The 12,563-nt window shown below is 49.5% G+C and overlaps 1 protein-coding gene across 2 annotated transcripts in view; it reads right to left on the reverse strand.

Moving 5' to 3' along the window:
- LOC311128995 (solute carrier family 49 member 4 homolog) overlaps positions 1 to 12,563 on the reverse strand; it is an 87,175-nt gene that overhangs the window by 40,749 nt on the left and 33,863 nt on the right. For both annotated transcript variants that reach the window (XM_084161227.1, XM_084161228.1), the window contains exon 5: positions 11,779 to 11,887. In XM_084161227.1, the coding sequence (XP_084017353.1) occupies positions 11,779 to 11,887 (109 nt within the window). The remainder of the gene's footprint in view (positions 1 to 11,778; positions 11,888 to 12,563) is intronic.

Below are 12,563 nucleotides of genomic sequence, written 5' to 3' on the forward strand. Positions count from 1 at the left end.
CTGAAGTTATAACTCAGGTGGAAAAAGAGGAGCAACGTAGAGATGGCCAGATGTGAGAGTCAACAAGACGAGACCAGAATGTACAGAGGATCATCCACAGAAGAGGTCTAGAGGCCATTTCTAAATGTTTCTAGCAACGGTACAAAGGTTCTTGAGATCACGTTGATGCACCTATCAATTTGAGAACCTGAACGCACATTTTTACATTTACGTCATTTAGCAGACGCTCTTATCCAGAGCGACTTACAGTTAGTGAGTGCATACATTTTCATACTGGCCCCCCGTGGGAATCGAACCCACAACCCTGGAGTTGCAAGCGCCATGCTCTACCAACTGAGCTACACGGGACCGCAAATCATTCTGTATGCTATTTGAGTGTCAAAGAAGAAATCATAACGTTTTGTGTGTGTGTGTGGTTAATTCACTGAAATATGCTCAGTGCTAGCTGCACACGTACAGGCCTGATTTGTGCCGTGCTCAGCTTAATCATGCGTGTTGTTACTACTGTGTCAATAACCAGGAAATGATTGCCATTGCCATGCCGACATTTTGTACAGTGTGGAAGCCAAGGCTTCAGGTTCTCTTGTTTCTAAGCCTTTTAAGACAGTAATCATGGCACATATCTGTGGGTTTAGCACAACATGATGACATTGCAATGCTAATTCATTCAGGGGTAACCACGGACAGCATCAAAAGACACCACGGAAGTTACAGTTGGTACACTGTCTGTCTGTCTGGAGGCATAACCAACCACCATTCGGAGACTGGACCTGTATTCGCAAAGCATCTAAGAGTAGTTCTGAATTTTTATTTTTTATTTTTTATTTAACCTTTATTTAACCAGGTAAGCCAGTTGAGAACACGTTCTCATTTACAACTGCGACCTGGCCAAGATAAAGCAAAGCAGTTGTCACGGTTTCGGCCGAGGCTGCCTCTCTTCCTTGCTCGGGCAGGCTTCGGCGTTCGTCGTCTCCGGAATACTAGCTGCCACCGTTGCATGTTTCTATGCTTGTTTGCTTTTGTCTGATTGTTGTTACACCTGTTATCATTTAGTGTAATTAGTGTCCTATAAGTTCTCGTTGTGAACACCATCACCTACGACGAGTTCTCCCGCCGCTTCAGGGCGGTGTTTGACCATCCCCCGGAGGGGAAAGCGGCGGGGGAGCGTCTGGTCTGCCTCCGGCAGGGGAAGAGGAGTGCCCAGGAGTTCGCCTTGGAATTCCGTACTCTAGCGGCGGATGCAGGGTGGAATGAGCGGGCTCTCATCGATCACTACCGATGTAGTCTACGCGAGGACGTTCGTAGGGAGCTGGCCTGTAGGGACACCAGCCTCTCGTTCGACCAGTTGGTCGACATGTCCATCAGGCTGGATACCCTGCTAGCTACCCGCGGACGTTCCGAGGGGGGTCCGTCCATTTCACCCTCCAGCGCCTCCGAGCCGTGCCCCATGGAGCTCGGGGGCGCTGGCGCTAGAGAGAGGAGGGGTCGGCTTACGAGGGGGTCCATCTCCTGCACCAACTGTGGTCGGGGAGGACACACCGCGGCTAGGTGCTGGGGATGGCCTCCTAGGGGAGAGGACGACGGGTCCCGCACTGGGGAGTCCTTCCAGGTGAGTAGGCGCCACACTCACCCAGAGCTCTCTGTTGCACATTTCTGTATACCTGTGCGTTTTCCACAGGTAGCACCTCATTCCCAGCATAAGGCGCTGGTAGATTCAGGCGCGGCTGGGAATTTTGTTGATAAGAAGTTTTGCTTAGCCTTAGGGATTCCCCTTCTCCCTGTTGACGTTCCCTTCCCCGTTCATGCCCTAGATAGCCGTCCGTTGGGTGCGGGCTTGATCAGGGAGGTCACTGCGCCACTTAGGATGTGTGCGCAGGGGGGTCATCAGGAGATGATCCAGCTATTTCTGATCGACTCGCCTGCGTATCCGGTGGTGCTGGGCATGCCCTGGTTGAGTACCCATAACCCATCTATTTCGTGGCAGGAGAGGGCTCTGATGGAGTGGTCTGCCCAGTGTGTGGGTCGATGTTTAGGCGTTTCCGTAGGGGCTACCTCGGTGGAGAGTCCAAACCAGGTGCCCGCATTGCACGTTCCCCTTGAGTATGGGGATTTGGCTATTGTGTTCAGTAAGTCGAGGGCGACGCAGTTGCCTCCCCATAGGCAGGGAGATTGTGCGATAGACCTCCAGGCAGGAGCTGCGCTCCCACGGAGCCATGTGTATCCTCTGTCTCAGGAGGAGAAGAGAGCTATGGAGACGTACATAGACGAATCTCTGAGACAAGGATACATACGGCCCTCCACTTCCCCTGCGTCCTCGAGTTTCTTTTTTGTGAAGAAAAAGGATGGAGGATTACGCCCGTGCATTGATTACCGTGGTCTCAATCAGATCACGGTGAAGTACAGTTATCCACTCCTGCTGATTGCGACCATGACGGAGTCATTGCACGGGGCGCGTTTCTTCACTAAATTAGATCTCAGGAGCGCGTACAACTTGGTGCGCATTAGGGGGGGCGATGAATGGAAGACAGCCTTTAGTACCACCTCGGGCCATTACGAGTATCTTGTCATGCCATACGGGTTGATGAACGCTCCTTCAGTTTTCCAATCCTTCGTGGATGAGATATTCAGGGACATGCAGGGGCAGGGGGTGGTCGTGTACATCGATGACATTCTCGTGTACTCGCTTACCCGAGTCGAGCATGTGGCCCTGGTGCGCCGAGTGTTGCGGAGACTGTTGGAGCACGACCTGTATGTCAAGGCAGAGAAGTGTCTGTTCTTCCAGGAGTCGGTCTCCTTTTTGGGTTATCAGTTGTCAGCGTCAGGGGTGAAGATGGAGGTAGACCGGGTGTCAGCCGTGCGTAATTGGCAAACGCCAACCACTGTGAAGGAGGTGCAGCAGTTTTTGGGGTTTGCGAATTATTACCGGAGGTTTATCCGGGGTTTTGGACAGGTGGCAGCTCCCATAACGTCTCTTTTGAAGGGGGGTCCGGTGCGTCTGCAGTGGTCAGCCGAGGCGGACAGGGCGTTTGGGAGGCTGAAGGACCTGTTTACCTCGGCTCCGGTGCTGGCGCATCCGGATCCCTCTTTGCCATTTCAGGTAGAGGTGGACGCGTCAGAGGCCGGAAACTATGACGTGGGGGACAGGGAGCTGTTAGCCGTGGTACAGGCCCTAAAGGTGTGGAGGCACTGGCTTGAGGGGGCTCAACACCCTTTCCTCATTTTGACGGACCACCGTAACCTGGAGTACATCCGGGCAGCGAGGAGGCTGAACCCTCGCCAGGCGAGGTGGAATATGTTTTTGACCCGGTTCACATTTAAGATCACGTACATCCCTGGGTCACAGAACGGTAAGGCAGACGCACTGTCTCGGCGGTATGACACGGAGGAGAGGTCCGTGGAGCCCACTCCCATACTGCCGGAGTCGTGTCTGGTGGCACCGGTAGTGTGGGAGGTCGATGCTGAACTCGAGCGGGCGTTACGCACCGACCCTAGTCCACCTCAATGCCCGGAGGGTCGGAAGTACGTTCCGCTCGAGGTTCGGGATCGATTGATCTATTGGGCTCACACGTCACCCTCCTCTGGACACCCTGGTATCGGCCGGACAGTGCACTGTCTTAGTGCCAAGTACTGGTGGCCCACGTTGGCGAGGGATGTGAGGGTTTATGTATCCTCCTGCTCGGTGTGCGCCCAGTGTAAGGCGCCTAGACATCTGCCTAGGGGTAAGTTACTACCCCTGCCCGTTCCACAACGACCATGGTCTCACCTCTCGGTGGATTTCCTCACTGACCTTCCTCCTTCACAGGGGAATACCACTATACTGGTCGTTGTGGACCGGTTTTCTAAGGCCTGTCGTTTGCTCCCTATGCCGGGCCTTCCTACTGCCCTGCAAACCGCCGAAGCACTATTCACCCATGTGTTCCGGCACTACGGGGTACCCGAGGATATTGTGTCTGATCGAGGTCCCCAATTTACCTCCAGAGTCTGGAGAGCTTTTATGGAGCGGTTGGGGGTCTCGGTGAGCCTCACCTCGGGTTACCACCCGGAGAGTAATGGGCAGGTGGAACGCGTGAACCAGGATGTGGGTAGGTTTCTTAGAACATACTGCCAGGACCGGCCGGAGGAGTGGGCAAGGTACGTTCCCTGGGCCGAAATGGCCCAGAATTCCCTACGCCATTCCTCCACTAACCTAACCCCTTTCCAATGTGTGTTAGGTTACCAGCCGGTTCTGGCACCTTGGCAGCAGAGCCAGATCGAGGCTCCTGCGGTGGATGAGTGGGCGCGGCGCTCGGAGGAGACATGGAACGCTGCACACGTCCACCTGCAGCGGGCCTTCCGTCGTCATAAGGCGAGCGCCGATCTCCACCGCAGTGAGGGACCGGTGTACGCACCTGGTGATCGAGTCTGGCTCTCTACCAGAAACCTGCCCCTCCGCCTGCCCTGTCGGAAACTGGGTCGGCGGTTTGTAGGGCCATTTAAAGTCCTGAGAAGGTTGAACGAGGTGTGTTACAAATTACAACTACCTGTTGAGTATAAAAGTATTAACCCCTCGTTCCATGTGTCTCTTCTCAGGCCGGTGGTAGCTGGCCCACTCCAAGAAAGTGAGATCAGGGAGACTCCTCCGCCCCCATTGGACATCGAGGGGGCACCGGCGTACTCCGTGCGGTCCATCTTGGATTCGAGACGTCGGATGGGGGATCTCCAATATCTAGTGGAGTGGGAGGGGTACGGCCCGGAGGAACGGTGCTGGGTGCCGAGGAGAGACATTTTGGACCCGTCTCTCCTGACGGAATTCCATCGTGGGCACCCGACGCACCCTGCTCCGCGTCCTCCTGGTCGTCCCCGAGGCCGGAGTCAGCGCACGTCTGGAGCCGCGCGTCAAGGGGGGGGTACTGTCACGGTTTCGGCCGAGACTGCCTCTCTTCCTTGCTCGGGCAGGCTTCGGCGTTCGTCGTCTCCGGAATACTAACTGCCACCGTTGCATGTTTCTATGTTCGTTTGCTTTTGTCTGATTGTTGTTACACCTGTTATCATTTAGTGTAATTAGTGTCCTATAAGTTCTCGTTGTGTTTGTCTAGTGTTGTGTGTGATTGTTTTACTGTCGTGCGCTTAGCTTTTGTATGTACAGTTTGCTCGGTTGAGCTGCTCTCCATTCTGTGTTTTTGGAGTATTTTGTCGCACGTATTTTGTGCGCCCGCTTTATTTCGCCTGTGTGCGGAGTTTCTCGCCTCAGGGCATTTGTTTTCGTGCTGTGTTTTGTTGCCAAACAACTAAAGTCTTTTGGACTTACTTTGTGCGTCCTGCGCCTGATTCCACCACCACACCCACCTACAGCTACACTGACAGCAGTGCGATAAAAACAACAACACAGAGTTACATATGGGGTAAAACAAAACATAAAGTCAAAAATACAACAGAAAATAGAAAATATATATACAGTGTGTGCAAATGTAGCAAGTTATGGAGGTAAGGCAATAAATAGGCCATAGTGCAAAATAATTACAATTAGTATTAACACTGGTATGATAGATGTGCAAGAGATGATGTGCAAATAGAGATATTGGGGTGCAAATGAGCAAACTAATTAACAATATGGGGATGAGGTAGTTGGGTGGGCTAATTTCAGATGGGCTGTGTACAGGTGCAGTGATCGGTAAGGTGCTCTGACAACTGATGCTTAAAGTTAGTGAGGGAGATAAGAGTCTCCAGCTTCAGAGATTATTGCAGTTCGTTCCAGTCATTGGCAGCAGAGAACTGGAAGGAATGGCGGCCAAAGGAGGTGTTGGCTTTGGGGATGACCTAGGATACACTATTATTTAAAAGGCAAAATCGATCCTAGATTAGCACTCCTACTCTGAAATCCCCAAAGGTTACAGTACACTGTCTGTCTGGAGGCAGCAGAATTAGAGGACACATTTTCTTTTTTACAACCAAATCTCTATTTTTAAAAAATGTAAATGGAATGTTATAGAAGGTTCCAGACACCTTTTTCATGATTTCCCATGTTTTTGAGAAACTTACCCCAAACAGCAAATCACTTCCTTATCCTCGTTGTGTAGTATGGGGGAGCCTAAAAAACATGAACATAGGCTCTAAAAACACCCAAATACACCATTTTAGAAATGGCAAAGCTCTCAGTGTAGTGATGCAGGTCTTTAGATTATGTACACATGAAATTGTGTCATTCCGAACTTTATCCGCAACGTTATATTCCATTTTGTAGCCTAGGAAAAGTACCAGGAGTTCACAACAGTGACTTTCCCAGTGCATAAAGCTGATGCCGCTGTTGTGTTCTCAGGTGAAGTATCAACCTTCAGAGGGTTTTTTCTGCATAACAACTTAATGGCCACTCTCCATTAACGGACCAATTAGATATGAGTGATTAACGCAGCGTGGGACCTTGTTCTTAAAGAGATGCTAATTACGTACAGCGACACAGAGACACTTAGCTACGTGCTTCAGGACATTGTCTGGTCCAGCACTGGGCTGGGTGTCTGGAGGGAGGGCACCTGCAGAGTTCAGACAAGTCACCCAGAGGCACTCCACCCAGTACTAAGTTTCAGCTGCAGCCACTTTCCCAGTCCCGTCCCAGTCCCATCCACCCATCCCAAACCCCTTTACCCATCCCCAGCCCCCCCATCCCTATCACCAGTCCCCAATTCCCAGCCCCATCCCTATCCCCAGCCCCTGGCTGCTGCAAGGTCCTCTACCTGTCCTCAGCCCCATCCCCTTCAACCTGTCCTCAGCCCCATCCCCCTCAACCTGTCCTCAGCCCCATCCCCATCAACCTGTCCTCAGCCCCATCCCCCTCAACCTGTCCTCAGCCCCATCCCCATCAACCTGTCCCCAGCCCCCTCAACCCTCCCCAGCCCCATCCCCCTCAACCCTCCCCAGCCCCATCCAACTCAAACCTTCCCAGCCCCATCCAACTCAACCCTCCCCAGCCGCAGCCCCATCCACCCCCACATACTACTTTCCATGGCTGCACCATTTCCCTATCAGAGAAGCCATACCGGTCTCTGTGCAAAAACCTCTTATTTATAGGATCAATTCCCTGTCCTCCGTGTGGAGAGGAGACACCGGTTGTGTCCCAAATAAATGGCACCCTATTCCCTACATATGGCTTTTGTCAAAAGTAGTGCACTATGGACCCTGGCCAAAAGTAGTACACAGTATAGGGAATAGGGTGCCATTTGGGATGCACACAACATGTGGAGAGAGACGCTACGAGATGTCACGGGATGCATTCTGTCAGCAGGAAGGAACGGAGGGTCAACTAAGAGCCACCACAAACGGCCCCTACTCATCAGTCAAGGTGCGAGGCAGTTGACACTGTTATTGCTACTGGTGGGTGAACCACCTAGCTACTGTACGTACCGACAGCAACCAAATCGACAGTAAACAATCTCAGAGGCTGGGGGAGTGGGTCAGGGGTAGTGGGTCAGTATGTCAGTGGGAGTAGGTCAGAGGGTCAGGGGGAGTGGGTCAGTGTGTCAGTGGGAGTAGGTCAAAGGGGGCAGGGATAGTGTGTCAGTGGGAGTAGGTCAGGGGGTCAGGGATAGTGTGTCAGTGGGAGTAGGTCAGGGGGTCAGGGGGAGTGGGTCAGTGAAAGTGTGTCAGTGGGAGTAGGTCAGGGGGTCAGAGGGAGTAGGTCAGGGGGTCAGGAATAGTGTGTCAGTGGGAGTAGGTCAGTGGGTCAGGGATAGTGTGTCAGTGGGAGTAGGTCAGGGGGTCAGGGATAGTGTGTCAGTGGGAGTAGGTCAGGGGGAGTAGGTCAGGGGGTCAGGGATAGTGTGTCAGTGGGAGTAGGTCAGGGGGTCAGGGATAGTGTGTCAGTGGGAGTAGGTCAGGGGGTCAGGGATAGTGTGTCAGTGGGAGTAGGTCAGGGGGTCAGGGGGAGTGGGTCAGTGGGTCAGGGGGAGTGGGTCAGGGGGTCAGGTATAGTGTGTCAGTGAGAGTAGGTCAGGGGGTCAGGGATAGTGTGTCAGTGGGAGTAGGTCAGGTGGTCAGGGACAGTGTGTCAGTAGGTCAGGGGGAGTAGGTCAGGGGGTCAGGGATAGTGTGTCAGTGGGAGTAGGTCAGGGGGTCAGGGATAGTGGGTCAGTGGGAGTAGGTCAGGGGGTCAGGGATAGTGGGTCAGTGGGAGTAGGTCAGGGGATCAGGGATAGTGGGTCAGTGGGAGTAGGTCAGGGGGTCAGGGATAGTGTGTCAGTGGGAGTAGGTCAGGGGATCAGGGATAGTGGGTCAGTGGGAGTAGGTCAGGGGGTCAGGGATAGTGGGTCAGGGGGAGTGGGTGTTCTGGGAAAGACAGGATGATGCAAAAAGAGGGGAAGTAGTCTCTTCGCAGGGAAAGAAATAAAAAAAGTATCTGACTGCTTTGTCTACACACACACACACACACACACACACACACACACACACACACACACACACACACACACACACACACACACACACACACACACACACACACACACACACACACGGCAGCAGATTGAAAACAGCATTTGACATCTGCAGAACAGAGCCTGTTAATGGGAACAGCAGAGAACAGCACAGCAGCACTAAGATTGGCAAGTGGCATTTGAGTGGAGAAGTGGAGAGCAGCTGGGAGGTGATTGGGAGGCAGTGAAGGGGGACAAGGGGATAAAGCAGCGCCTCTATATTGATCGTCTCGCTGCAGAAAGAGAGAAAGAGAGCTCTGTCTGGGATGACAGTGGGACCACACAGCGTGTAGCGTAGAGGAGACTGGCAAATGCACCATCCATAGGAACAGACTCCCGAGTGGCGCAGTGGTCTAAGGCACTGCATTTCAGTGCTTGAGGCGTCACTACAGACCCCCTGGTTCGATTCCAGGCTGTATCACAACCGGCCGTGATTGGGAGTCCCATAGGGCGGTGCACAATTGACCCAGTGTCGTCCGGGTTTGGCCGGTGTAGGCCGTCATTGTAAATAAGAATTTGTTCTTAACTGACTTGCCTAGTTAAATAAAGGTACAATTAAATACAATAAAATAGGAGGGATAGAGGGTGTGTGTACTGCATCACTCACTTTGCTTGCACTGTTTTCCTCTGGATCCCTGACCAGAATAGGTTTAGTGTGTCAGACAGCTACAGAGCTATTGTATTCCTCTCAATGAATCTTGCTCCTGATAGCGTCTTATCAGAATAAGGTCATGGTTCGTTGGTGCCAAGACTGACGTGCACCTTGCAGGCTGTAGTGTATCGAAAGTTACAGTAGTGTATGAGGTTTTCAGCTCCCAAGCTGTATAAAAAGTTACAGTAGTGTATGAGGTTTGCAGTTTGAAACTCTGAAATCAAGAGCAAACATAACACATCCTTAAAGTCAAATCAAATCCAAGTTTATTGGTCGCGTAAATGCTTATTGGAAGCTAAATGCTTATGTTATTGGCTCTAACAGTGCAGTAGAATGTCTCGCAAATACAAAACAAATACACAAATAATACAAAACCTAAACAAGAAATCAAGAAATGACAGGACGAGTCGAATTAACAATCCAGGGGTAGATATATTAGAGTGAGCCTGTGTCAGAATCCAGAATATAAATACGTGCTGTGTATAGACAATATATAATTTGGAATGAAAATGGTATGTACAGTAGTAGGTATATTAGGATGAACTATGTGGGGAATAGTGTATACATACCCAGGAATTATCGTTTGTATCCCGCCTCGAGCCGGGATACAGCCCTTGGAGGGAATTGTCACACGATAATTTCCGGGTTCTCGGGCATTATTGCTTAATTGAACTGGTCACCTCATATTGTGTTTCTATACTGCTGTTAACTCACTGTATATGTATATACTGTATTCTCCACATAGCTCATCCTAATAACAAATCAGTGGCATGTCAAATCAAATCAAATCAAATGTAGCTATCTAGCTGAGATTCAATGTTTATGAGAGACAACAAGTTCAATAATTAATGATTTATTAAATATCCAATAGGCCTACATAGGCTGGTTAATTAATGAATGGAATTCTGAGTGTTTACGGTTTCCATGGTGAATTATTTGTTTCTCGTTCATTCTTGGGCTAGCTGGAACAGGAGAGATCGCATTTGTAAAATGATACATTGTTGCACAGGTCATAGAGGCAGACAGGTAGGTTTATAACCCCCAACTGCTGCAAACCAAATAGTAGCATGGAAAAATATTGTGTAGACACTTTTTTATGAATTTATGAATTTTCTGCCTGGGCTGTGGGACAGTGGATTTATGAGATGAATACGTCATGGTATCTCCCGCATATCAACCAATTAGCATCCAGGATCCAAACAACCTGTTTTATAATTACTCTACATACATAGCGCATTAGTCTCAAGGTGCAGGGCAGAGTACCGGGCAGGTAGCCGGCTGGTGATGGCTGTTCAAGTCAAACTAATACTCCTTTAGCTTCTGAGGAGTGAATGCTCCCATTGTGATGCATTTTAACGGCTCAGTGTTTTGAGCCTGGGGAAACTGTTTAGAGTTCAGCAATGGCAACATCTTTGTGACACCGTCTTTAGATACAGAGATAAGTGAGAAAAGTTCCTTATGATTTCCTTTTGACCACAAATGAAACCATTAGACATAAAGAGTATAAAGAATTGATGATACTCCCTGTGGGTTCTGACAGAGAGGAGAGATAGCGAGGTGAATACAACAAGGCTGTGTGTGTGTGTGTGTGTGTGTGTGTGTGTGTGTGCGCATGTGTGTGTGTGATCCCACAGCTCTGTGATTTCTTCTCAAGTACCTGCCTGATGATAACCTTGAAAAGAAGCCTCTTTTGTCTCTTCTGAGCCACTACTATCTTGTTGGAAGTAGAGGGTGCTCTGGTCTGCATCCCAACATCTCCTCTCTGATGCTAATCCAGGATGGTTGAAGGGTCTGAGATGATGCCGGTCTCATTAAGATAAGAATCTCAAGTGTTAAGTGCCTGGCTATACTGACATGCTCCACATTTTCTTGCATGCAAATAAAGTTCTGTCGATTCCACGTATGTTTGATTAGACCCTTAAAAAGTTATACCACTTGGAGAGAGGAGAGGAGAAGGAGATGGACAGAGAAAAGAGGAGGACGGACCAACCAATTTCAAAGTGTTATTCACAAGGGCCTGCTTCTTTTAATGAGTCCAGGATGGGAATGTAAAGTCAAGTTTGTAAAGAAGACTTTACATTGCGTTGCTGTGGCTCTGTCCATTGGGGTTAATTATGAGTCAACATCTATTTCAGCCTGGGAAATTACATTTCTACATCCCAAATGGCACCCTACTCCCATAGGGCTCTGGTCAAAAGTAGTGCACTATGTAGGGAATAGGGTGCCATTTCGAAAGTAAACATTAATTTCAGCCAGGGAAATTACACTGTGTGTTTGCCTCAGACAATTAGCCACATCACAGGCCCAGTTATAATAAGGGGATGTTTTCAGGCAGGCTGGCGGGCCTGTTTCAGTGCTTCAGAAGGTGATCACCCACACAGAGTTCAGACAGCTATTGAAACACGCCTTTTTCATTGTGTGTGCGTACCAGCGCAGATCATTTGTGTGAAATTGGCAGTAAACGCTGTAAATACTCTATTGTAATAAATGCCCTTAAGAAGTGATCAGTTTGAACATGTCTAAATGGTCTTCCAGAACTGCTATTAATGTCCTACCATTCAGAGTGAATACAGTGAGTAATGCTACGATAGAATACACTTCAACTTTGAAGACAATCTGTATCTTTGGTATGTTCTAAACCCAGCAAACATGTTGTGGGTGTTGGGTCAGGTGTGTGTTCCTTACCTGGCTGACTCTGGCAGGGGTGAGGATCATGTCCAGAACTCCTGACCAGCCTGCCACCACCCCTGTAGGCACCGCGTAGGCCAACGCTATCATCAGAAAACGGAAATTACTGGAGGGCGAGAGAGAGAGAGAGAGAGAGAGAGAAACAAAGGCTTTTTAGCAGCAAGTCCTACATTATCACTGCCTAGCAAAGTCCAACATTATCACTACCAAGCAAAGTCCTACATTATCACTGCCTAGCAAAGTCCTACATTATCACTACCTAGCAAAGTCCTACATTATCACTGCCTAGCAAAGTCCTACAGTATCACCGCCTAGCAAAATCCTACATTATCACTGCCTAGCAGTCCTACATTATTACTGCCTAGCAAAGTCCTACAGTATCACTGCCTAGCAAAGTCCTACAGTATCACAATCTAGGAAAGTCCTACAGTATCACTGCCTAGCAAAGTCCTACAGTATCACAACCTAGTCAAGTCCTACATTATCACAACCTAGTCAAGTCCTACATTATCACAACCTAGCAAAATCCTACAGTATCACAACCTAGTCAAGTCCAACATTATCACAACCTTATCACAACCTAGTCAAGTCCTACATTATCACAACCTAGTCAAGTCCTACATTATCACAACCTAGTAAGTCCTACACTATCACAACCTAGCAAAGTCCTACAGTATCACAACCTAGTAAAGTCCTACATTATCACAACCTAGTAAAGTCAAATTTAAGGCCATTATTTGTCATCATGACAAACTAAACGTTTAATTCAAAACTTTTACACA

Source organism: Coregonus lavaretus (assembly GCF_964263955.1).
Source record: "Coregonus lavaretus genome assembly, chromosome: 5".
Classification (NCBI taxonomy): domain Eukaryota; kingdom Metazoa; phylum Chordata; class Actinopteri; order Salmoniformes; family Salmonidae; genus Coregonus; species Coregonus lavaretus.